The 26,035-nt window shown below is 37.0% G+C and overlaps 1 protein-coding gene across 1 annotated transcript in view; it reads left to right on the top strand.

The window, feature by feature from the left end:
- HSD17B4 (hydroxysteroid 17-beta dehydrogenase 4) overlaps nucleotides 1-26,035 on the top strand; it is a 59,536-nt gene that overhangs the window by 9,227 nt on the left and 24,274 nt on the right. Inside the window, exons 7-17 of the mRNA XM_065657132.1 lie at nucleotides 463-547; nucleotides 2,021-2,208; nucleotides 4,104-4,195; nucleotides 4,813-4,837; nucleotides 6,458-6,586; nucleotides 13,225-13,331; nucleotides 14,016-14,249; nucleotides 14,481-14,532; nucleotides 15,773-15,844; nucleotides 17,145-17,248; nucleotides 21,020-21,085. Coding sequence (XP_065513204.1) covers nucleotides 463-547; nucleotides 2,021-2,208; nucleotides 4,104-4,195; nucleotides 4,813-4,837; nucleotides 6,458-6,586; nucleotides 13,225-13,331; nucleotides 14,016-14,249; nucleotides 14,481-14,532; nucleotides 15,773-15,844; nucleotides 17,145-17,248; nucleotides 21,020-21,085 — 1,154 coding nt within the window. The remainder of the gene's footprint in view (nucleotides 1-462; nucleotides 548-2,020; nucleotides 2,209-4,103; nucleotides 4,196-4,812; nucleotides 4,838-6,457; nucleotides 6,587-13,224; nucleotides 13,332-14,015; nucleotides 14,250-14,480; nucleotides 14,533-15,772; nucleotides 15,845-17,144; nucleotides 17,249-21,019; nucleotides 21,086-26,035) is intronic.

Below are 26,035 nucleotides of genomic sequence, written 5' to 3'. Positions count from 1 at the left end.
TCAGCAGAACACGTTCCTAGTGCCAGTACTGCCTGGCTGAATGCTAAACAGGATAAAAAAGACCCAGAACTAACAACAGAGGAAAGCAAGCTGATGTGCCAAGGGAGAGAAGAACAGGGGGAACCTTCAGTGAGATGATAGGTGGTGATAGGTCAGTTGAGCAGACTTTTGCAAAGAAGGTCTGGCTTCTGTAGTCCTTGTTTGACTGTGCTTAAGTACAGGAAGTTTGAACGCTTGTGAGTTCTATACTGGAGAGCCTCGTCCAAGAGGCAGAAAAAATTATCAGTGTATGTTCAGGCAGGCACTTCAAAATGAAAATAGAAAATAAAAAGCCCACCACTTTTTTAGTAACAGTATGAGAGTATGCAGAGAGTGCAGTTTTTGTCTTGAGGAAAAGATGGTGTATTTCAAGTTGGGAGATGAAATCCTGGAATTATTAAACTGCCATTGATTTGTTCCTAGATATAATTCATAGAATTCATTTGAGGGGGTCGTTCCTGGTCACTCGAGCTGCATGGAATCATATGAAAAATCAGAAATTTGGCAGGTAAAAATTTGTCTTTTTTTTTTTTTTTTGGTGCTTTTTTCAGTAGGATATAGCAGACTGATGCATGCCCTGACAGTGAAGGAGGAGTTTTGTGTCCTTTTCTTTCACTATCCCTGCAATGGGAAGAAAAAAAAGAAAAAAAATCAGTCTAAATGTGTAAGCCCTTAGTGTTTCAGTTCTGTCCCACTCTGCACCTCCCCAGCCAAATGTTTAAAGTTTTTTTTCCATGTGGATGCAAATATCTGAGACAGGAGCTGTAGGGTTATAGAAGTACCATTTCTTTTCGTGAAGACTAGTTAGAAATGTTTGCTACGTGTATGTTACTTCAAGTCCAAGGGCTTATTCTCCTGCTCCTTCTTATTGAAATGACAAGTACATGCAGTTCTGCTTGTGGGTCTAGGCTTTTTTTGGTTGTTGCTTTTGTTTGAGGTTGTTTGCCTTTATTTTGGTTTTTTTTTGGTTTTTTAATTTTTTTTTTACTATTTATTTATTTATTTCCCACTTTGGACAAATGTACTTGTCTTAGAAGCTATGGGAGTGTTCTTAGTCGATTTTGATATGTGTTACTGTTAACTAAAAGAGTGCAGTGAATTCAAACTTTTACGTTTTTTCTCTTTTGTTGTTTTTTCCTTACCAAAACACTGACATAATTGTACTGATCTTAACAACCGTACCCACATGTTGAAAGCTGTGTGAGCTGCTTTGTCATTCTGTGACCAAACTGACATTCATTCTCATCCAGGTAACTGAACTGTAAGGATAAGAGAAGAGATCAGCAGGCAAAATACATGGCCAAAGTCTAGGAGTTGCATCCATTTAGGAAGATGCTTCCCTTGGCTCAGATAACAGTGGTAGTGAGTGCTTCCGCAGTTTATGTATAGATTTATGCCACCTGCAAAATACATGCTTTGTGTAGATTTTGCAGCTTTTTTCATCTTGATCATATTGAACCAGTACTTTTAACACATCTCTTTATTTAGATTTAAAGCAGTAGATTGTCAGTGAGGCAAATAATAACAAAAATGAAATAGATTTTGATTCCCAGCTATGCAGTGTGTTTACAATAGATTGGAACAGATCCTGGTAAGTCATCTTCTGAAAGTGACAGTGTAGACCCCTTCCTTTTGAATTCCAGTTTATGAGAAGACATGCAGCACAATGTTTTCTTTCATCAAACCAGCTATGAACTGCAGTGGTTTTAGAGCGTTCTTGTGAGCAGTTCAGTCATCTCACAGCAGTAATGTTAAGGGACAGCGAAGGGCAAGACTTTGATATCTTCTTCCTTTGTGTGCCTAACACACATTAGGATTCTTTGAAAGTGAACTCTGTAAGAATGCGTTTTCATGTATTACCATATAGATATTAATAATGCCAAAGCTGAAAGATGCTGTTGGGTAGAATTAAACAACTTGAAGAAATCATTAAATTTGTTTGTTTGTTTGGTTTGTTTGTTTGTTTTTTCTCTCCCCTAAGAATAATTATGACTTCTTCAGCTGCTGGAATATATGGAAACTTTGGTCAGGCAAACTACAGTGCTGCAAAACTTGGCCTTTTGGGTCTTTCAAACACAATTGCAATTGAAGGCCGGAAGTATAACATCCACTGCAACACAATTGCACCTACTGCTGGATCCAGACTGACCCAGACTGTCATGCCACAAGGTGAATCATTTAAGGTCCACATGTACTGATATTTTTTAGTGAACTTTCTTATCTCTTAGAAAATGCTTCAGACACTGCTAATTCGTTATTCCTACTGTCTTTTTGTCTCTGAACAGTCAAGTTACTTGTTCTGATGTAAGGAATTCTTATTTTCTGCCAGGAGATAAGAAACAATTTTTGTAATTCACAGAAGCCTTTTCGTGTGGCAAAGCTTTTTGATTATAGTCTCTTCCAAGATCTTCCTAGGGTAGTGGAAAAGCTTGTTTGTTTCATCAGATGTGGAATCAAGTATGTGCATAAGGTGTTCACATTTGTTATACTGTCTAATTGCAAAATACCATTTTTTTTGCACAAAATGCTATGTGTACTACTTCGTTCCGTGATCAGCAGAAGATTATAATGAACTGAGTTGCCTAATATGTTATGCTTTTCTTTATGGCATAGTTATTAATCTTGGAATGCTTGAACAGGTTTTGACAGAGCACTGCACTGGGAAGTCAGTATAAAGAACAGTGTAGGAGACAGCTGTGTGTAAAGTGTAAATTTAGGATAAACAGAGTGACTAATTACTTTGGCAAATGACCAGATGAAGCAAAAAGAATTTGGAAAAAAAAAGTCTGTGAAAGGAAATTGCTCTCAGAAAGCCTTCTAGAATCAGCCTATTTAATTTCCCTCCTGCTCTTCTTTTCCCTAGTGATAGATAGAATTCAAAGCCAGGGGAATCATTACATTTTCAAACTGATATACAAGAGTAATATATTTTATACAGTTATGCATGGATTGAATGCATGATTTTGTTTGATTAATTAAGTTCTGTGTCAACTATCGTGCCTTAGGTCTAAATAGTCCAAGTGATCAGGAAATCTAGCACCTCTATAGGTTCTAGGTTCCAGGGATTTATTGCTCACAGGAGAGTAAAATACATTAAGCTTGCAACCATCAGTTCCTGAAGTGTAAAGTGGTGCTCAGTAGCTGAAATTTCCTGAAGATATTTACAGAGAGTGACAAAACCACCCCCTGATTTTCTTTCTCAGTCATTTTAAAATGGGTGAGGTCCTTTGGTCTCCCCATGGGATAGTAACAGTTCTGATCATTTATTTCTTACCTCAATCTCTCCTGTCCAGTTTTTCAAATACTCTTAGAAGGTTTGGACACCAGAACTTTAAAAACATTGTCATATGTCTTATTGAATTATCTTTTTTTGTCTTAGTCATTACTTTCCTGTTCATCTTTAGATGTCTGCAAACAACTATGCTTTAGCATTCCACAATTCTGTATGTTCAGCTTGGCTCACTTAGTTTTGTTCTTGCTAGAACTCTAAATGCAGTTGGCATCTTTTTGCCAGATGACAATGAAAATCCCAAAATACAATTGATATATAAATTTAGCAGGGCTGGTAAGTCCCCATATCTCATTTGGAAACATAAGCATCTCCAAATGGGATGTTTCTAAAATGTTTAGCAGCTGCAATTCTTTTCGTACTGTCTTTATAACTGACTAGCAAATTAAAAGGGAAATTGCTCAGGTACATCTCTGTCACAATTATGGCTAGCTGGCTTGTCCTTGTTTCAGGCTACCTGTCAGTTGGAAATTTAGGAAGGTACTTGCCTTTGCAGTCTGCCTGTTATGGTGTTCCCAGTATTTAGACAGTCTTTCATCTGTCTGGCTGAGAACCAATGTCATTAGGTTTGGAGGCATACACGTGGCTCATGAGTTGTCCGTATTTAATGAACCTTCAAATGTTTCATTTCATTTGTCCTTTCTTTTCATGCCAGACCACTCTTGGTTATATTCTCCTGGGCTCTGCTGATCATCAGAAAGTGTTAGAATAAGAGTGACTTGGTGAAATCTTACAGTATTTCTATTTCATGATACCTCTCTCTAATTTTCTCTAGATCTGGTTGATGCTTTCAAACCAGAGTATGTTGCTCCTCTAGTTGTTTGGCTTTGCCATGAGAGCTGTGCGGAGAATGGCAGTCTGTTTGAGGTAACTTTTTAATTTTCTCTGTCTTCCCCCTTCTTCCCTCCCTTTGCATCTTCCCCGAAATCAATAATTTGCTGTAGCCTGTCCAGCTTTAACTTTTTTGCTGAAACTGAACTGTTATGTGAGATACTACGTACTCAGGACAAACAGAAGACATGTTGACTCTGTTGTGCTGTATATAGCTACTCCATCAGGAAATAACAACCTTGTCAAATTCTGGCGTGTTCTCAAAATGCTACTGATCTGATTGTTACAATTCTTATTGTACCCTTTGTAAGTTTGGATAGGTACCAAAGCAACTACTTCAGAAGAAGCTTTTGTTTTCTAAATCATTCAAATGGCAAAGCAGCTTGTAGGAAGGATGAATTACTTAGTTGTGGAATACATTATAGGTAGTGTCATCAAACTGCTATCTTATAAATTGCATGGAAGCTGTTATCTTGTTCTTGGAGTTTTATGTTGCTTATGTTCCAGTGCTTAATTAAATTGTTAAATACAGTCAGCAGTAGTTCAGAAATTTTTATTACATTGAGTTTGTTCTGAAATATAGTTTTGTTTCCCTAAATTACCAAAACTTTTTGTCGTAACATGTGGTAAGCTGATAATTTTTTTCTTGCCAGGTGGGAGCTGGATGGATTGGAAAATGTAAGTACTTTATGTTGCAGCATTTTGTTTATTTTTAATTGATGACAAAAGCGTGCAATTCATCTTTGCTGTTAACCTCTGCTCAAGACATTTTTGTTTAGGGAGAGATTAGCAAAAGTCTAGGGTTCTGAGGAGACTTCTTATTTTAAGTAAAAGTCACAGATTTCACTATGCATGGGGGAAACTTGTAAATTAGGTACATGCTTTGTTATGCCTTTGAGCTGATTAACCATCACCGAAAATCTGCCTAAGTGACCTTAACCCTTGGATCCCAAGGGCATAATTGAAGTCTAGAAGAATCTTCATTTTTGGTGCTAAGTATGCATTGCTGTCTTTTCTTGAGAATTCTGTTTTTCATGGTATAAAAGTAGCATGTGCTGGTAAACAAGCTGCTTTTTAATTGCTTTTCACCTTTATTTATACTTCTATAAAAACACTAGTGATATGCATTAACATGTTGGGGCCATCAACTGCCTTAATAACCTGTAGCTATGCTAGCTAAGTATTTTCTTCCAGTAACTCCAGTAGCTGGCTTATATATGAATGTAAAGAAAACTTGCAGGCAATACCGAGGGCTTATGGGATGGAAAATTTAATTCAGTATGTGAAATGTCTTAGCTTTTTTCCTAAATATGTTGGATCTAATATCAGCATTATTTTCCTGAACTGTTCAAGGACTTTTCAGCCTACATGAGTATCACCAGTGGGTTGGAAGTAGGGCCATTAATTCAAGAAGTAGTTCCTCCTTCTTCCAAAACATTTTTTTGCCCACTTGATAAAGACCTTGTGCATTTCAAACTAGCTGTAAATGTTCTAGTGGCACTGGAATGGCTTTTCTCAGGTAGTGTATTAAAGAGATTAAGCGAATTGGAGCAGCAGTGTAAAACCTCTTGCTGCTCTCCAAAAGGAGTTGAGTTTTACTACAGCTGAAGACCTGTGGCTTCTCCTCTCTTGTCAAAAGAAAATACCATTTTTTGTCATGATAATGGCTACTGTTGAAGTCTTCAAAATGGAACCAGGTTGATAAAGAGGTACCTGTATGGCCTTTTTAATTGTCTGTTGCTAATTAAGAGTAAACCAAACATGACAGATTAATGATTAGTTGTGATCTAGGAAGACCTTATCCTTCCAAAACTGATTTCATATTAGCATTACCAGTTTCTTTCAAGTTACAGTATTGAAATACAACTTCAGGGACCATTTGGAAATGCTGGCTGCTGGTATTGACATTTTTCATAGTGGTTTTCACATTTCCCCTATAGTTTTCCAAGGCTTTCAGAAGATTCCTAACCATTAGTAGCCAAAATCATATCAGAAGAGAATGTCAGTAGATACATTCTAGCTACAACTTTTCACTAGACAGGATCCTAAAACTGGTTTAATATTTTCAGAGAGCAACCAGTGTGCTGTGACCTTCCTGAAATTTAAAACCAGTGCTGTTCCTTCTCTAAATGTTAGATAAAAACAGTGAACCCTTTTAGTCCAACTTGAGGTTATACTGGTGAGTTAAATTGGAGTACTTAGAACCTTTCTTTTCTTCCACTGTCTTAGTGGCCTAAATGAAAACGATCTGAAGAAACTAAATGTTACTTGAACTCTCTTGCTCATGTGTCCCATTAGTGCGCTGGGAGCGATCCTTGGGTGCTATTGTCAGAGGAAAGAATCAGCCCATGACGCCTGAAGCAGTGAGAGATAAGTGGGAGAAGGTCTGTGACTTTGAAAATGCCAGCAAACCTGGAAGTATCCAAGGTAAAGGTGATTTTGATAATGTGGATAGTTTGGATAAGCAAAGATAACAAGAGAATGATTTCTTGTCAGACATTTGCTGGAACTTTACTTCAAAAGTCTACAGTGCAAACATGTAACATTAATCATTTAGTGTTTCAGTATGGTCAGACCTTCTTAAGGAAACTTTCGTGTTCTTACCAGTGGAATTAAGACAGTTTTATCTTTCTTAAGAGTTTCTAGGGAAGTGACATCACCATCCTTTTATGTATTACAGCCAGACTCATGGTAGTGTTTTCTTTGATTGCACCTACATACAGGTAGTAGCAGTGTAATAGAAAGATTGTATATTTTCTCAGCCCTGGCATCTTGTTTTTTGGTAGACGTTTCCATACCAAAAAGCCCTCTGGTTAAGTCATTTGGTACAACACAATTAATAAGTTCTTCCTTAATGCCTTGTGTTCCTAGGTAGCATAAGCCCCTTGACTGGTGACCAAGATGACTGTCTCTTTCAGTGCTTTGTTTACTTTGTTTTGGTTTGTTTTTTTAACCAAAATGACTGTGATCTTTCCTGCTGCCATACTTGATTCTCTTTCACCTTCCAAGCTTTCTCTTTGTACTCTTATGTCTCTCTTCATTTAGAGCCATAGTTGTCATAGTTCGTAAATGCATGATACAGACTGATTTTCGTGACTGCTTTCCAAGATTTCTCAATACGTTACCTTTAGTTTGTTAGTGTGAGTCCCATGTGTGTAGTATCACTTGTGGTTATTATGCATGTCATTATTTAGGTTAAAGATAGGACATTTCTCAAGCTAGGAAATGCCAGCATTTAAGTGTCTGGGGCAGGAGGGAAAGAGGCATTCTTACGTACAGTGCCAGTTGAATTTTAAATATACTTAGATACATAGTAGATATTTAAGCTCTTGGTCCTGAAATCCATTAGGGCATTTTGTTTAAACTTTAGGGATGTGTTTTTAGATGCCTAAACAAAAACCAGAGTAGGACGCAATATGTCCTTTCCCTCAGATATTGTTAGAGGAATATAACCAGCCATACTGCAGTTCTGTATCACCTTACTGACCGTTTTCACTGATCTTTGGCTTACAAATGTCCCGTTTCCGCATGTGTGTACATACAAAAATGTTCTCTGTCCTGCTAAGGAACCATAGTTGTAACAGTATAGTTCTGGCTTTATAGTTTCTGATCTGTTCTCCAACCTGTCATGTGTACTGTGTTATTTTTATGTTTGCTAGCAGAAAAATGTAGAAAAAAAGTTGTAGATGGGAATTTCTTTTGAAAGTTGCTTCAGCATTACAAATGGTATTCCACATCTGCCTCTTGATGCTATCAGGAGAAAAAATACACAAGATTTTGGACTTCTGAAGTAAGTGTGCTTGCAATATGACATATCAGGTTTCTACAGTCAGGAGATTGTAAATACTACATTAGCATGAGTCTTCCATGCAGTATGCATACCTTAGCTTCTGTTCTGTTATGAACTTAGCCAAAATACAGCACTGTCCTTTCAGTGACATCGTGCCATAGGTACTGCCAGGCTGAATGAAAATCCTTAGATTAATTTTTTGTATTTGAGAATTAGCAGCAGGGTTGAGGAAAATTCTGAAGGAGTTAGCTGAATAGAATTTTCAGTTCTATATTAAAAGCTTTTTCCTACTGCCAGAGTCTCTATTGCTTGAAGGTATTCAACTATTAAATAAGGGAAACTAATCAGAGTACTCGCATTAAAAAGGAAAAGCTACAGTACCTAATATCTGCAAGTTAAACCTCTTGCAAAAGGTTTCATTAATATAAGTAATTTGATACTGTGAAGAGCAGTCATGTATTAACCATTATGTATAGTGATAAAAAATACTAATTAGATGAAGTATTTGCTTGTAATATAGTAGAAAATCCGATAATCAGAGATGTTAATCTTATTTCATAATTTGGACATACTGATAACAGGAGTTTGACTTTATTCATTCTAGATTACAAAAAAGCAGAAGCATCATCTGTTGGTTGGTTGGGTTTTTTTTTTTTTAAAGGTAATTTTTCTTACATGTGTAACATTCTTATGTAACTTAATACTTGGATTCATGTTTTACGTTTTATTTAGAATTCTCTTTTTTGCAAGTGTAGGAGAAAGTAATTCTCTTAAATAAAGTGCTCCACATCTAAAGTCTGAATAATCATGCATTAAGAGCCGTGTCTAGTAGAGCACTCATTTGATGTTTAACTAGAGCAGGTTCAGAGTTGTGTATTTTAGCCAAGGTCATTCTACTCAAGATGCTGAACTCTTAAGGACTAAACGGAAGTACTGTCTCATCTTTATGTTTTAATGGTGGCCTTTTAAGAAATGAAAACATTGCATTATTTTTCTTAAGTTCAGTTTAAGTAAAAAGCTATGAATTTTTCTTTCCATCTATTTTTGTGTATCAGAATATGATTTTATAGGGTTTGTGTAATTTTAATTAATAGGAAATAGCTAATTGTCACTTGATTTGGCAGTTGATGTTAATTCAGTAACTCACTGAAGTTTCTCAGATACTATGGTAATGTGCTCAGTAAAGCAATCTTCCTTGGTCATTACCCTGGATTTTTCTAGACGAGCAGCTGCTGATTGTGCAGTACAGTCTTTCGCCCAAACTACTCCTCTTCCCCCAGAAGTGATCTGACATGGTTGGTGTAACTATGTCTGCCTTTCACTTCCCTTTTAATGCCTCAGGTGTCTTTGAATGTTCTCTGTAGTTATTCCCTAAGCTTTACAGGCTTAGTCCTCGATGTACTTGGAGAAGTTCTGGCAGTTCCTCTGTACTCCCACAGAGTTTCAGGTATAGCCCTGTTAATTAGCAAAACATATGGTTACTTGTGCATTCACAACAAAGTATCTTTTAAACAAAAGAACAATCTGAGAACAGATAACTTGTTTTTTTTTTAAGAAGCTGTGTGAGAATTTAGGCTGTAGGAAGTTGAAGAAGTGGAAGATGTAGTTTTGCTGGCATATATTCTCCTACATTCCCTTTACCAGACATAAAAGGTAACCATCTACTTAACGCGACATGAAAATGTCACTGCCTCTGAGGCAGCAGTGAATCTGCAGTGATTTACGTGTTAAAGCTTTTTGTTAATTTACATGATGATGTTATTTTCTTACTAATGATTAAACTGAAAAAATAGTTTCAGCTTACTTTACACCACTTCAGAACAAGCTAGAAATCTTTCAAGAAGATAATCAGGGCATAATCAGACCCTTAAGGTTAGGACACAGAATCAGCTTACAGCATACATCAGTGAGTCACTGTAACCAGCTCCCTGGATGCCCTTAGGCAATAGCAATTCCATAATAATGTGATTTGGCTTAACTAGTTCTAGAAAAGAATTGGCCAGGTTCTCATTTGCAGCTGGACCTAGGGAGCTGACATGTTTGTCATGGTAATATGATTTTGCATTTTGAGATACTGATAGGTCCTGGGCTCCTGTGCCTGTGTGTAAGCAGAAAGTCCAAATTGAATGTGATACAGAAGCTTCTGAATGTGTGGTGCCTGTGCAGTAGGTCACAGTTGCATGTTGCACTGCACCTTGGCATCTTGCCTCCTTGCATTCCCTCTCAGTAGCCTTTGCCTCCACAGTGCACTGCCTGCTCTTGAGTCCTAACCTGATTCTTCCTGTTATGCAAAGGAAGAAATCAAATTGGTTTGTGAGATAGGTGGAAAACAACCATCCCTGTCTTGCATATTGTATACTGTATACAGCATTCTGTAGTACGTATTGCACAGCTTAGTATGTTTAGTTGTCTAGTTATCTAGGAAAACAGAATTTTGTCTGTTACCCATATGAGGCAATTTGTCTCTATTTCCTCGGTTGTGAAGATGTGAGACAGTTTCACCTAAATCTAGTGTGCCAGAAGTCTGTAATCTGCTCTTATGGTCACATGCATTTTTAATTCACTTAGAAGCTGTCTAGGTACAGAAAACAACTCCTGTATTCCCACTAGATGATTTCTGGCACATCTCAAAAGCTTCTCTGTGTTGTAGAGCAAAAGCCTTTGACATGGTCCCCCACATCATCCTTCTCTCTAAATTGGAGAGGTATGGATGGGTGGACTGTTTGGTGGATGAGGAACTGGCTAGATAGTCACATCCAGAGAGTAGTGGTCAATGGCTCAGTGTCCAGATGGAGACAAGTGACAACTGGTGTCTCTCAGGGGTCCATACTGGGACCAGTACTGTTTAATAGCTTCATCAATGACATAGACAGTGGCATCAAGTGCAGCCTCAGCAAGTTTGCAGATGGCACCAAGCTGAGTGGTGCATTTGACATGCCTGAGGGACAGGATGCCATCCAGAGGGACCCGGACAAGCTTGAGAAGTGGGCCCATGCAAAACTCGTGAGGTTCAACAAAGCCAAGTGCAAGATCCTGCACCTGAGTCGGGGCAACCCCTGGTATCAATACAGGCTGTGGGACGAAGGGATTGAGAGCAGCCCTGCGGAGAAGGACTTGGGGGTACTGGTAGGATGAAAGACTGGACATGAGCCAGCAATGTGGGCTTGCAGTCTAGGAAGTCAGCCGCATCCTGGGCTGCATCACAGGTAGCACAGCCAGCAAGTTGAGGGAGGTGATTCTGCCCCTCTACTCTGCTCTGGTGAGACCCCACCTGGAGTCTTCCGTCCAGCTCTGAGGTCCCCAACATAAGAAGAGCATGGACCTATTGGAGCAGGTCCAGAAGAAGGCCACAAAAATGATCAGGAGGTTGGAACACCTCTCCTGTGAGCACAGGCTGAGAGAGTTGGGCTTGTTCAGCCTGGAGAAAGCTCTGGGGAGACCTTGCTGCAGCCTTCCAGTACTTAAAGGGAGCTTGTAAGAAAGATGGGGCAGACTTTTTAGCAGGGCTTGTCATGGTAGACTAGATATATGAAGAAATTTTTTACAATGAGGGTGGTGAAACAGTGGCCCAGGTTGCCCAGAGAGGCAGTAGATGCCCCATCCCTGGAGACATTCAAGGTCAGACTGGACAGGGCTCTGAGCAACCTGGTCTAGTTGAAGATGTCCCTGCTCATTGCAAGGGGTTGGACTGGATGACCTTTGAAGGTCCCTTCCACCACAAACCATTCTGTGATTCTGTGATCTTCTTAGTGTTCAGCCAGACTGTAGCCAGCTCACCAATTTGAGAGTCCAGTCATATCATACATTCTGGAAGGAAGACTCCTTGAAAAGGACATTGTAGTATTCTGCACCATTGTTAAATTACATTTTGCCATTATACTATTTTTTTAAATGATGTAATTGCATGTAAAATACATGTTGGTAATCTTCTTTTCAGATTTTACCATTAAGAATGATAGTTATGTTCCTGCACAGAAATGGGTTATGGACATGAAAAGTTGAGGGAACATTCAGGTTTACTTGGAGTTCAAAGCTGTATTTTCTCTTGAAGATTTTAAAGCAATGCGAAAATCTTTCTATGGTTTGTGCAAGAAAGGTAGAAACTGTTACTTCTCCCGGCAGCTCAGTATTGCTTTTCCTTCATTCATTTCATGAATGAAAAAGCATAAAATGGATTACCTTTTAAAAGGTTCTTACAAATTACAGCTCTCTTGTTTTATGCATTTTTTCACATTATGTAAATATCATAACCCCATGTCATGTTGTGACAGTGCTTGTGCCCAAAGATAAAGAAGAGGTGAGATTCAGACCACAAATAAAACATTATGATGATTCTGGCAGCGAGACTGGGAAGCAAGAAATTGTTTAGGAAATCAAGATTCTGCAAGAGGGTATTCAGCTAATTTGTGGGATACTTAGGGGAGTGCTGTGCAATAGAGCAGCACAGTGTTAGTCCAAGCAACAGTGCCAGTCAGTATGGGCATAGGGGTTTTGAAGTGGAAGGGAGGAGCTCCAAGGTAAATGTAATTAAATAAAGATTTTGTGATCCTCTGATGTAAACACTTCTGTGCATGATTCTCACCACTTCTTGTTTGATTCTATAACACACAAATGTTTAATACTGATTTTATCCCTATTGTGCTTCAAGGAGCAACCTGTTCTTGATGGTTTGCCTTTGCCATAGCTGAGTTCTGTATCTCAGCCCTACATCATCTCACTTGTAATCTTGTCATTGTTCAAGCCTCAGACTTATCTATTTATGTATGTATGTATGTATGTGACTTGGGAAAAAGGGTAACTGTCAGGAGATAAGATCTGTTACTTATATTGCAAATATTTTTCAAGACAAGAAAAGGGATACTAATTTTCAGATCTTTACTTCTGAGACAGTTGAAACAGAATGCCCATTATCTTATGCTTAACACTGTGGTTCAGGGAATAAAACAAAGCATTTCTTGACATGTTCCTCTTGGCTTGACTGGTGGTGTATAGCACCAGCTGTGTTTCAAGCACTTCAATTATATAGGAGACATGGTTGACTGCTGGATGCAGAACTGGTGGAGCTGGCATAGAGCTCAGTTATCATCAACTGTTGTGTAGATGCCTGTGAAATGCAGCACTATGCTTAATTTTCAGGTGTGTATTTATTTTATTTAAAAATGAATTGAGAAGTACCAGGCTATATCTCATTTGCTGGCACATTTGTTGTGTGTCTAACTGAATTGTCTCATTTATGGCTATTTATAAGTGATTTTTTTTCAATAACATTTTCTAGAGTCCATAAGTGTATTGAATGATGCTCTAAGTCAGATAGAGTCTCAAGGGGATGTTTCTATGAATTCAACAAGCTCTGGATCAGTGGTCTCTTCATCTGTTGACACAGTAAGTACCTCTGTGTATCACATGCACTCAAGGTGAAAACCTTGAGCAGAGACTTATGTTGCTGATCACCTCCTACTCTGGCTTGCTGTCTGCAAAAAGAAAGGTGAATTTTAAACTGTGAAGTGAGGAAGCAGAATAAGAAACGTCTCCGGACTCCACTCTTTATTTTTCTTATTGATGGTGGGAAAACTTGAGGCTAAATAGACTGAATAATGCAGAATGCAAGTGCTTTTAAGTTCTGAAAGCCTCTTTATTTAGGGTATTGTTCAGAAAAGGGGCAGGGAATGAGTTTTGCTGGGCAATATGATTTTCCTCTGGCTCTTTCTCTATAGGTAGGTAATTTTTCCTCATTTCAATCTTATTACAGTGTTAGTTATTTCGTTCATGGTTTTTTTTAGAAAAATTATTATGCATTGCTGGGAGTGGATCTGTATGAAGTTATACTACTTATTTTTGAAGAAAATTGCTTGCAGCAAGGTATAATGCATTATGTTAGGGTTGCTTATACTGCAACAAATACAGTAATATTATATGGTATATTTATGACTCATACCTTATGTTTACATATGGCTAAAAAGAAAATGCTCAAATGTGAGTTTTGTTTGATATGGGAATTATAGAAGGAATGCAAGTGAAATATTAACTATTACGAAGTTTTATTTTATACTGACTTTTAATTTCCAGGCAAGCATTGTTGGCCGGAAATTGGCTACCAACGTGTATAAATATACTCACTTAGAGCCTATTCTGTATGCTCTTGGTGTGGGAATGTCAACTAAGGATCCAGATCACCTAAAATTCCTCTTTGAAGGAAGTGAAGATTTCTGCTGTTTGCCTAGCTTTGGAGTAATTCCTGCTCAGACTTCGATGTTTGATGGTGTTCCTTCTCTTCAAGGACTAAATATTGATCTCGCAAAGGTATGGAAGAGTTAAGTATCTAATTTTATTTGTGCTTTATATAATTATAGGGTGACTTTAATTAGTATGTTTGTAATATTCGCTTTATTCTAGATAAGGAAAAAAAATCCTTTTTTAAAATTTGTTTGTTCTGAACACTTTCTAAAATAACTGTATATTGCCTTGCAGTTGTGATTGGGAAAGGAATAGCGTATATTGATTGTTGTTATAGTGCTGCCTTTCTTCACACAGATGCTGCATGGTGAGCAATATCTGGAACTGTATAAACCATTACCGACCTCAGGTCAGTTCTTTTGTGTTGCTGATTTGCTTTTCACTATGACAATTCCTGTAGCCATAGTATAAATGGAAATAGGGAAGCTCTGATTCCAACTTGATTTTTTGCATATTCTTTTTACAAGGGCTAGGGGAGAGGAGAGGCAACCTGTTGCATTATTGAAGGGCCTCTGAAACTCTGTTCTTGGTATCAAGTGTTGCTTTGATATAGTATCCTTAGTAAATTTATGCCTAATCTTTGATATAATAAGCAAATACACTACAAGCTGGGTTTTAATAGTATAATATGATACTACCTAGCAGAATTTTTAATTCATTCTGTAAGGCTGTATCATAGAAATTTTGGGATGTTCACCTAAAAATTCTTCAACATTGGTTGCATCTGTGTGCCTATAAATAAAATTTAATTTAAATTATGTATATAAAGGAGGAATGGACATCTCTATGAGGAGGCTGAAAAACAATTATTTTTCTTCCTGTCAAGATTCTCAAGATGTTAGTTACTGCAGTAGAAAGCTCTTTTCACAGATGGCTGTGTTTTCCCAGATTACAACACTTGAGAGGTTCTCATTACTCATTCAGGATGTGCTTGTATGGGTCTGGGTTTCTTCATTAGTAGTTTTTAAAAATTAACTTTTCCAGACTGTAGAAGGAAAAAAAAATCTTGCAAGCCACAGATAAATGACTTAATTTCTTGTTGAAACAAAAAGGTGATGTGTGAAAGTTATATTAATTTTAAAGAAGTCTGATAATTAATAATGGACTGCTTTTTATTTTTCCATTACATAGGCTGATTGTGTAAACATGTATGGTTACCTATCTCTTTAGACCAATAACCTTGTTAGAGACAATCCTCATAAACCCACAGGCCCAGGCCCTGAGCTGAGCTTGTCTTCTATAGAACCGTACTTGTCTCAGTCCTCTTGAAATTTGTGGACAATACTTAAATGATTGGAGCTATCTTTGAAGTTAGCTACATGTCTGAGTCTGAAACATGATTTGTGTTTAGCTCTGAGTACATAATGTATACTAAGATTCTATTAATAAAAAAAAATTTGTCACATCTGCATATCCAGATTTGCAAGGATTCCTAGACACTATTATAATAATGATGATTGTGATTACTGTGACTATTACTGTGATTATTATGACCATTATCATTATTGTTAGTAAGGAAATGTAAAGAGTGATCTGTTGACTTCTTTCCTGAAGCAAAACCTTACAACATGTGTATTCTTTTTTTACAGGGGAATTAACTTCAGTTTCAACCATTGCTGATATTCTTGACAAAGGATCAGGAGCAGTCTTGCTTATAGATGGTAAGAAGTTTCATAATTTTGGAGGGGATGCAGTAAAATATGCTGGGTCAGTTTTTAACTGGCTGTACCAATAACTGCTAGCCTTTCCACAGGAAAGACTATTAGCTTAATAAATCTCAATGAGAGCTGAGAAACGAGTTCTTTAGCAGTAGATGTGTAATACTTATAATCTCGGGCAGTTAATGTACTGAAATAAGAACGCTCTCTTTGGAGAAAGATTTTGGAGAGAGTTTGTTTTTTTCCTATGCAGGAGGAATAGTACACTATGCAAACTGAAAAAGGTTCTTTAATAATAATACTTAGTCCTTTCTGAAGGTAGTCATTTTAGATTCTGCCACCATTCAGCAACGGGTGTGTGTGCACACGTGTGTTTTGTGGGGTATTTTTGCAAAAATTAGTCATGTGTCTGTTGTGTAGACTCATCTGCAAAGCAGCCATCTTTAAGAGCATGTCCTGCTTTCTTTTTTTGATGTCTGTGTTATTCTTTTCTAAACAAAACAAAACCCCATTTCCTTCCTCTTATATCCAAGCTATAGGGAATGTCTTCAGAAGTCAATAAATTGTAATTGTCACAATTTTGGTATCTTTAGGTGTGGTTATACCAAGGTCCCTTGGGAAATAAGGCTGTAAGAGGGGGTTATAGGCAGTCAGTCTCTAAACACTCTTGAGTTTTTCTCCTCCAGTGTACAGATAAAATTGTAAAAAGATCTTTAGTGTCCCTTTGTTTCTCCTAGCTGTGTTTTGCTTCCATTCTTGGCTAAAATTAAGCTTGTCTGTTTCTGTAACATGCAAAAGTTATTTTTGAGAGCATAGTCGTAGTGGTTTTTAAATTTCTTCCTGAACTGGAAATGAACGTTATTAACAATACTGTAAATTTTAGTCTGGCGCTTGAGGGAGTGGAATAGGCATGAACTGGAAATAGGAAGCTGAATCTTGATTCAGTGTAAGAAGTTTAATTTCTTCAAAAGAAGGAACAGGTGACCTTAAATACTTACTTCAGCACTCTCTTCAAATATTTTTAGCACTGTGAATGTAATCAGAATTTTGATAGCTCATTTTTAAAAATGTTAATGCTTTCATATAGACAAAATTCGTGATACTATTATTTGAATCAGATCATTAGTCTTCACTGATCAGGAAGTGACCTGCAGTAATGAAACATGAATGTGTGACCATTATCCTTTCAGTTCTTAAAATGAGCTTTGTCATGTTTGAAGCTGAGCTTTTCTCTTGTAACATAGTAGATATATGTAAAGGAGATTGAAGACAATATATGACCTTTCTTTTTGTTGTCTTTCAGTGAATACCTATTGTGGAAAGGACCTAGTGTGTTATAATCAGTTCTCTTTGTTTTTTGTTGGAGCTGGAGGATTTGGTGGAAAACGGACATCAGAAAAGGCCAAGGTAAATTCATGTATATTCATATTTAAAAAAAAAAACACACAAAAACTTCTGTCAGCACTGCAAGAAAAATATTTGCTGTATCAACTAGCGCTTCAGCAGTGTGGCAGTACAAACACAAACGGAATTTAAATGCTTCTGTTCACTGAGGAGCCTGACCAAAAAGCTACTGTTCAGGGTCTGGGAAACCAATGGTTTTGTTCTGACAATTAGGGACAAAAGTGAATTGCTGAACATGCAACTGATGAGATATTCCTACATCCAAATATTTGAAATTACAGATATGAAATATCCTAGTGGAAAACAGAATAGGAGATTATCTGGAAAATGTTTAGAATCTAAATCCTGTAGATTTGGAATTATAAAATTATGTCTGAAGTTAAAATGGAAATTTATATAAAATGCATGATGATGTGGACAGAATGCACTTGTAGAGGATTCTTACTAGATCTTTTAGAAGGATGTCTTTTGAAATCAGAGTGTAGCAGGCTGTAATCTCACCAAATTTGACCCAATTAATTCCATAGAAGTGATAAAATCTACTACATGTTGTACTTTGGGCTTTGCTAAATTCATTTAAATCCTACTTCTGTCGGTCAGATGGAAGATTGTATCAGTTCAACTGACCAATTTGGCAAGAGTCTTATTGACTCTTGGTTTTATGAAACCCAAATGTAAGCTTTGCAAACAGTAGAAACTGTGTGTTTTGATTTTATGTATCTAGTTACTCTCAATCATGCTCTCCATAAATGAACAGATGAGGAAAGTTACTAATTTCTTGTTAAAACATAGTTTGGGAGAGGTTTTATTTTCTCGATCTACTTTTGATCTGAAAAATTTTGAGAGACCTCTTAGATCAGAACAAGAAGTGGCTTTTAATTTTAAGTATTTGTTTTCTGAAGCAGATTTGGAGAGCTTTACCTCTCTTATAGGTAGCTTTAAGAGGAGATTTTTTGGCCGCTCTTTTTTTAGCATAGGCAGCAATGAGGGTGACAAAGCAGCTGAGATGTTGAATACTTTGTCTAGGGCCCTGGTACTGAGCTGTTGATTGTGCCAGCTACACTCACAGTCCTAGTTTAAACCTGTCTCAGCTCTGCTGTCATGATCACATTTCAATTTCTGCCTCAGTGCTTACAGCTCCAGTTGGGAATATGTGATCTGTGTGTCATCAGTGTAGCATTACAGTGTGTTCTGCTGCTCTACCTCAGATTTTTTTTTTTTTTGCTTCTCTTTAAGGGGGCTGGGGGAGGCTATTTATACTTAAAAATAAATTGATACCTAGTGATAATTCTGTGTTCATGTATACAGAGAATGTTCATGTTTAGTTTAGTAGCTTTGTTTTCATGTGTTAGATTTGTCCTAATAGGTATAGCGATATGTTAAAATCGCAAGTTGTTGCTCTAGTAAAAAGACTAGCTTAGTAAGAACCCGAAAAGTACTCAAATGTGTGGTGTCAGGTTTGGACTTGCAGTTTCTAGAAGAGATCTCTAGGTGTAGCTCTTCATAAATCTATGTGTTTAAGTGAAAGAGGTTTGGAAAGCATAAAGAGGAGAGGAGAGAAGCAGCATTTTAGTTTCTCACTTCTGCTGTCATGGAACTCCTGCATTTTGGGAGAGAGTTAGCAAATGATGGTGTCACGTGGACACATATTGCGTATGTCCAAATGCATGAAGTAGCTATTTAGGTGCCTGATGCATAATTATTGTCTCCCTCAATACGATATTTAAGGGTAATGCCAGCTATAACTGAATGTTGTTGCTGTGAACTAGAGCCTTAAGGCATTACAGTAATAAACAGTCAGTTGAATAGAGGCTCAATATTTTAATTAAGCTCAATATTTTAAAAAATTTACAATGAAATACCTGGTTTTTTTACATCTGTAATATGGTAGGTAATATTCTTTTGGATTTTTTGATATAAAGTTACAAGTTTATTTACATAGATCAATATGAGTTATATACAAGTTTTCCTACATGTAACTTTACAAATCAAATATTGAAATGCCTGCTGCTTGAATAAGAAATGAGAAAAACCTCTGTGTAGTATAACAATTTCACAGAATACTATTGCAGGCAGTGTGTAAAGGTCTTCAATGGAACCCTTAATTCTTCTGTTATCAGATTTTATAATAGTGCATGTAAAGAAAATAGTGGTTCAAAGGAAATATTGCTGATCTATAGTGGTGGCATCAGTGAGTCCAGTGTAGTGCCTTGGCACTTTTTAGTTAAACATTGCACTTCAGGCAACTGCAACTTCTTCACTCTCTCTAGTGAAGTATGAGAATGCTATATACATTACTTTACATGTTAAAATATTATTATAAAATTTGCAGTTTCAGGCAGCAGCCCTTCTTATGATAGAAGAAAACAAAATGTAAGTCTAGTTATGACAACACAGTGATAGCAAATTCGACAGAGGCCTCTGCATTCGTATTTCAAATGATAAATTTTCTTGCTTTGTCTTTGCAAACCCTCCCAATTAAAGAGACTTTCATGTCCCTAAGTGCCAAAAAGAAACCCAAGCTGATGAGACGTATTTTATAATGTGTCTTTTTGTCACTTTACACATTTATGGTATCTGCAAACTAAGGAGAACAAATTTCCAAGTTGAGGTTTATGATGAACTGTATGTTGTGCAAGCCATGTCTCTCCTCTCGAGTTGGGGTTTGCTTGCCCAAGTGGCAGAGGGGTTTCCTTACTTATTCATATATTGTTTAAATATCTTAATGGCTCACGAGGTCAGGTTGAGTTTCTTTAAGCCAACTGGAAATAGATTGACAAGCAATTCTTGTCTGGAAAGCATGTGTTCTTGTTATCAAGCTGATAATTCTGTAGATCCATTGTGGTTCTCTAAAGTGACAAAAGCAGGAGTGATGTTATGAAGCCTTCCATCCAAGAGGTGGCTTTGCTCTGCTGTTAGTAAACAGGAAAGAGCCTTTGCTGTTACTAGATGTGAATCTACATAGCACTCAATTTCTTTTGATTTCTCTTTTCTTTGGTAAAGATATTACACAAACTAAGTAGAAGTATTACAGCTGAGAGTCAAATTGCTTTCTTTCATTTTAGAGCTTGCATGACTTTGGGGTTGTTTTTTTTGTTTATTTTGAAAACTGAACAAGGAGAGGGGAAGAATATTTCAGCTACTTCTGTAGTTTTGAATTGGTTATGGTGATCTTTGTGTTTATCATAATCTAGGATGTTCTCTGTCCATAACTGGACAATGAAGCTGTAGCTTACACAAGGAACAGGTTTTTTTACAACAAGGTGGGGCTTAATATGCAGCATGTAATTGCAAAAACTAAAGAAAAAAGTTCAAAACAAAAAAAAAGAGCTGAAGGCTCTTCCAAGGGAAAAAGTTATGTAGTCCGTAAGTGAGGTAGTAAATAATTTTGTAATCTGTAATCTTTTAAAGCTTCATTTTTGTGTTCCATAACACTAATGTTCTATGAGACAACGTTTTTCCGAGTGAGTGATTCTTGCTTGAGCTTTTTCAGATAGTTTGGAAGAAATGTAATCAAACTGATGAGCTATAAAAATGTAACTGTTAGTCAGATCTGATGCCTTAGGATCAATGTCTTTGTAAAGTGAAACTTGATAAGAGGCTTTTTCTGGCCCAAATATTTTTTTCTATTTGTCTATAGAGGTAGAAAGGGTAGGAGGAGCCTTAGCAGCTTTGTAAATGGTGTTTCTTTCTATACATTCCTCACATATTCTAGCATGGTCATGAATAAAATATTTTTGCAGTGAAATATTTATACTACTACTTTTGCTTTAGGTAACAGTGAATCCACCCAGAAGATCCCCTGATGCTGTAGTTTCTGATGTCACAACAGCTGATCAGGTAAAGTTTTGTATGCTCTCAGTGTGGAAATGTTTGTTTTGTTTGAAGAAAGGAGTCTTATATGATGTTCACTAATATTTGAAATTTTCTGATATACCTCAGGCATTTATATATGTATATTCATGTATGTACATGTATGTATGTAGGGGTCTGTGTATATATGTATGTGTAATATTAAGCTAGGTTAAGTTATGACAGTGTGTTCAACGTGCTGTCTAAACCATGCTTTTCATAAGGCTAATGCAATTTTAAAATAATTCATTACAAAATTCTACATAGGAGTAAATGAACATTTGCATTCTGTTGTAGTTAAAAAAAATAAGTTCAAAATCTATGACATTTACAACAAAAGGTGGAAGCAAACACATTGTGACTGGGAAAAAAACCAACAACCAACTCTTAAAGTTCACAATTTTGAAAAAGTTTAATTCCTGTAGTAGTAGTTGTCAGGGAAGCCTGAAATACTGACAGGTGTCTGTCCAGGTGTATTTCCGTCTGTCTGCAGTCCCACTGGTTTACAGGCATCTACTTTCCATAGGCAAAAATCTAAATAAATACACCTTCCTCTGAAGCTGAACATAGGCAGGTGTCAGACAAATAAGACAGGATGGTCTGGAGCTGCCAGTACTAAGACACTGAGTAGTATTTTCAAAAGAAAGTTAGTCATGGCAGGAGGCTGTAGCTTTTAGAGATGCAATTAAAATAGTATCAGCTGAAGTGTGGTAACTGTGATGTCTGCTAGCCTCTGATTCTATATGGAATAATTAAACTTAAGTCTCCTCCAGCTGATTGCTGTATTTCAAGTCCAAGTTAGCCCTGCCCACTTAGATGAAGAAAGAGAGCTTAGATCAACATTTCTCTTTCTGTCACTGATGTACTTGCTGCATTCTCAAATACACACCTTCGGTCTAGGAGGTACAGGTGTCTAATTTTTATGAATAGGCTTAATTGAAAATTGTTCTTGGGAGGTGGTTAAATGTAGTGAAAGGTGCTGTCTAGCAGCTAGCACTTTATTAGGTAAGATACAGCAACCTTACTGGCCCAGTAAGTAAAAGTACTTACTCTAGTTCAGATTCTCCTCTGGGTGGTTATACCAGAATTTATTCCAGATCCCTCAATTTTCAGATTACATTTATGATCCCCTTGTTCATATGGTAATCTTAGTTTTTGAGCCTTAAGCTCTTATGTTGAGAATTGTTACTGTGTATAAAATGCTAAGTTCATGAGGTAAAAGATAGTATTGACCCTATAATCAGAAGTTGGAAAACCTTGCAACTGCAAAATTGATTTTTGGAAACAAACAAAGTGGCACAGAATAGCCACCACACTTGTTTTATTTTAAGATCTGCTCTGACAGGTAGGTACATAAAGAAAATATCTCTCCAGTTAGATCCTGCAGGAGCCACAGCCAGTGGACTTTGAAGATTGCAAGAAGGCTTATCTGCCAAATTATTCAGTAGCATCCGTGCTTAAATGATGATGCCTGTGTACAAGAGGGGAAATGTGTAGAACTTGGGAACTTTATGGGCAGAAAGACAGACTTTCATGTGAAGCACAGCTTGGGAAATGTTACCAAGATTTTACATTTATGTGTCTGTAGAATGACACATAACTGCCTAAAATCCAGTTTGAAAATGGAAGCTGGCACATGAATTGCATAGAAGTTTCTGAATTTTCTTTTTTTAGTGTTAAAATGAAAAAGTTTTGGCAGAACTGTCTGTTGCCATTCAGCTGTTGATTTAGTACTGAGACAGACTGAAAGAGTCAGTTTGTAGATTACATTTGAGTTAACTTGAACTGTATTAATTTCCAATGATATTTGTGGTGTTCACCACTCAGTTTTTGTATTACCACAATTAGATAGCTAAACCACTCTTCATAATTAGCATTTTTCCCCCTTAATGTTTCATAGCATGATCAGCTAGTAAACTTGATAATTAGATCATCACGAGCATTTTACACTGATGACTCCTGTCTTTCACTGAAGTAAATGACTGTGGTTATTTTGAAAGTTATATTCAGTTCTAACTCAGCTACACTGGGTTAAGATTTTTTCAAGAGGAAAAATGTTTTTTACATGTTTTCAGAGTGGAGTAAGTGCTGCCTAGGGAAGAGGATACTGGGAACAGAGAGCTAATAGCCGTTTTTGCTCTTCGCCATGTGTTCAGTAGAATGGAGGGTACAGCCACCTACAGTTCCTTGAAAAATGGTTATGTCAGTCACCATTGACAGAACAAGCCAATCCTTTTGGTTAGTGGTATCAAAGATTAATAGCAGGTAGTATAATAAACATTTATCCCTTTTAAGTGTGGACCGATTCCTGAGAACTTCTTTAAACAGCAACCAGTGGTTATGAATGAGTTGCAGTACTGTGGTGTAAGCTGCTTAAAGATGAAAAACGGTTAAGATAAGTTTAACAGAAGTATCTGACCTTCTAAAAGGCTTTAAGGCTTAAAATTTGCATCCTGCTGAAGAAGAACATAAAATATTTCTTCTGTGTGTTCATGAATTTTTCCTCAAAGAGCTAGGTGACATTTTTGTCCGTGTTGCCCTGTAGAGATGTGCGTGTGCTGTGGTATTTTTCTAGCTTGTTCTCTCTCTGTAACCTGAGCTATGCTTTACTAGATATACTGCCATAAATCTTTTGAATAAAATAGACCTTTTGACAGAAGATCAAGAAGTCTAGAGGGTATTTGACTATTAGCTGTTTAGCAAGAAATGAATCATTCAATTTCAACCCTGCAGGGAATGTTTAATGTAGTTACAGAGCTTCAGTATCATCTAACTACTGTTGTCCTGCTGGTTTTCAAACCAGGGCCATAAATTAATCAATCAAACAGATTTTGCTGAATGATTCCTAATGCCATTAAGAATCAAAAGCAGCAAATGACCTGTATCTCTGGGAAGTGTTTTCTCTGCAAGTTTTCTTTTCACTTTTTTCCCAAATGTGTTTATTTCTTGGGATTTCATTTTCTGATGGTACACAAAATAAGTTGCAGTGGGTATTTGAAGTGGATGATGTTCAAGTGATGCAGGTCACTTTTGAGGAAGGAAAATAATGTAGACTCGTAAATTTGTTGGAAGCTTTCTGTGTTTTTCAGTTGGATGGTTTCGTTTGTTGTTTTGTTTGTTTGCTTGTGGAAAAACTCACAGCATTGTGATATTGTGCAGTTTGCCCCCCAAGAAATAAACTGTTCTCTGTCTTAAAATAGCAGAACTAATATTCAGAGTACACGATTTTGTGACAATAAATAAACAGTATAACAGTAGCCCATAAAATGGAATTTTTGAGAAGTTGTTTCAGTTTTACTATTCTGTGTCCTCCTGCTTTCTTTTGAAAGCTACCTGTTCTGTTTGCCTGTATGGAAAAGCTAAAGCTGTACCATGTGGAGTTTGCAGGACTTCCAAGTTTTTGTTAACGTCAGCTCATTTCAGTAAAATGTCTAATAATTTTAAGAAATGGTTGCCAGTCGAAAAATTCTCTTTGCTTGCAACAGTGTCATATATTTCGTTAAAGCATTCTCTAATTTTGAATTCTGACTCTTGTGTATTTTTAACTCACATTTATAGGGAGAAATAGACATGACAAAAAGATTAAAAAACCTTTTAGATAGACCTTGAAAAACATGGTGTCTCAGTCTGCCGTGCTTTGGGAACGGCTGTGTACATGCAAGTGTGCTCTCTATTAATCTCTGCAGAGCACCGTCATGTGAGCTATCACATGTGAATTTCTTCCAGGGCTACTTTTCTGTGCAACTTGGGTATCTCAGCCACATGATGCTTCTGCTCTGTGGTTTCCAGGGTCAGGAAGATTGACTGTCTTTGCTTTCAAGAATTTTTAAATAATTTGTTAGAGTTGATGAAACTGAAACTGATACTGCTCTGTTGGAGGAATAGCTTTTTGATACCCTGTCATTTTTCAGTTGCTTTCATTTGGAAAACTAAGATAATGTTTTAAATGTCACAGAGTCTCTAAAAAGATAAAAATTCCCAATAAAGCTTGCTTTGTAGTCTTAATCCCCTTTGTATGCAATGTTGTATGATACAGTTTTCAGTCCTGGAGGCATAAATGGTATTTTAGTTCTCTCTCCTTCAAGAGCTCCTTCCACAGGCCAAGAGGGCTCTAGGGATCAGCTGAGATGGCGTAGGAAGTCAGTTTTCCTGTGTTGTTTGTTGCAAGTTGTGTTCTAAGATGGAGTAATGAGAGGAAAATGATCTCATGGTTAGTGACTGGTTGGAGCTGCAGTACTTCAACAATGGATTTTCTTTGCTTTTTCCATAGAATTCTTCTGGCCTGTGGGCAGGGCAGCTATTACCCAAATGTTCCAAAGTACTCAGACACAGGTGCTCCTTAGTCAGTTGCTGGTAGGAGAGGATGAGACGATGGAATTTGGAATGTGAAACTGGGAGTTGGGCAAGGAGGAGGGTGTCTGAGCATCACTGAGCGAAACTGAAATTCATAGGAGCTCTGTTCTGAACTTGTATAGTATACTTCAAGAATGTGATGCACTTTGGAGAACTGCATCTTCAAATGCGAAATTTGGAGAGCTGTAACTGGTTTGTGCTCCTGGCAATTACAACCTTTTCTGCTGTCTGATAGTTTCCAGTCTATAAAGAAAGGATGTTTATGAATGTTTGAGACAATTAAAATTAGTTCAGAGAGTGTTTAAAGGAGTTACAAATAGCACCTGATGGTGGTTTTTGAGAATGTGATATAGTGAGCAGCATTTAAAAAAAAAAAAGCTAATTTAGGGAATATAATGATTCTTTACTCCTTCAGAGATTTTTAGAGAGAGTCAGTAAATTCACACCTGAACTAATCTGATAGGATTTAAAATATACAAGCTATGTAAACCCTTCTGTTCCAGGTGTAGATCAAGCATTTACTGACAGGGTGAGAAGCAAATGCTGCTTTTTAGTGTTGTGTGTTTGTTTTTTGATCCCTAAAAT

Source organism: Caloenas nicobarica, chromosome Z, assembly GCF_036013445.1.
Source record: "Caloenas nicobarica isolate bCalNic1 chromosome Z, bCalNic1.hap1, whole genome shotgun sequence".
NCBI lineage: Eukaryota > Metazoa > Chordata > Aves > Columbiformes > Columbidae > Caloenas > Caloenas nicobarica.
Note: the sequence above shows the minus strand (reverse complement) of the source record. Positions and strands in the feature narration are given on the sequence as shown.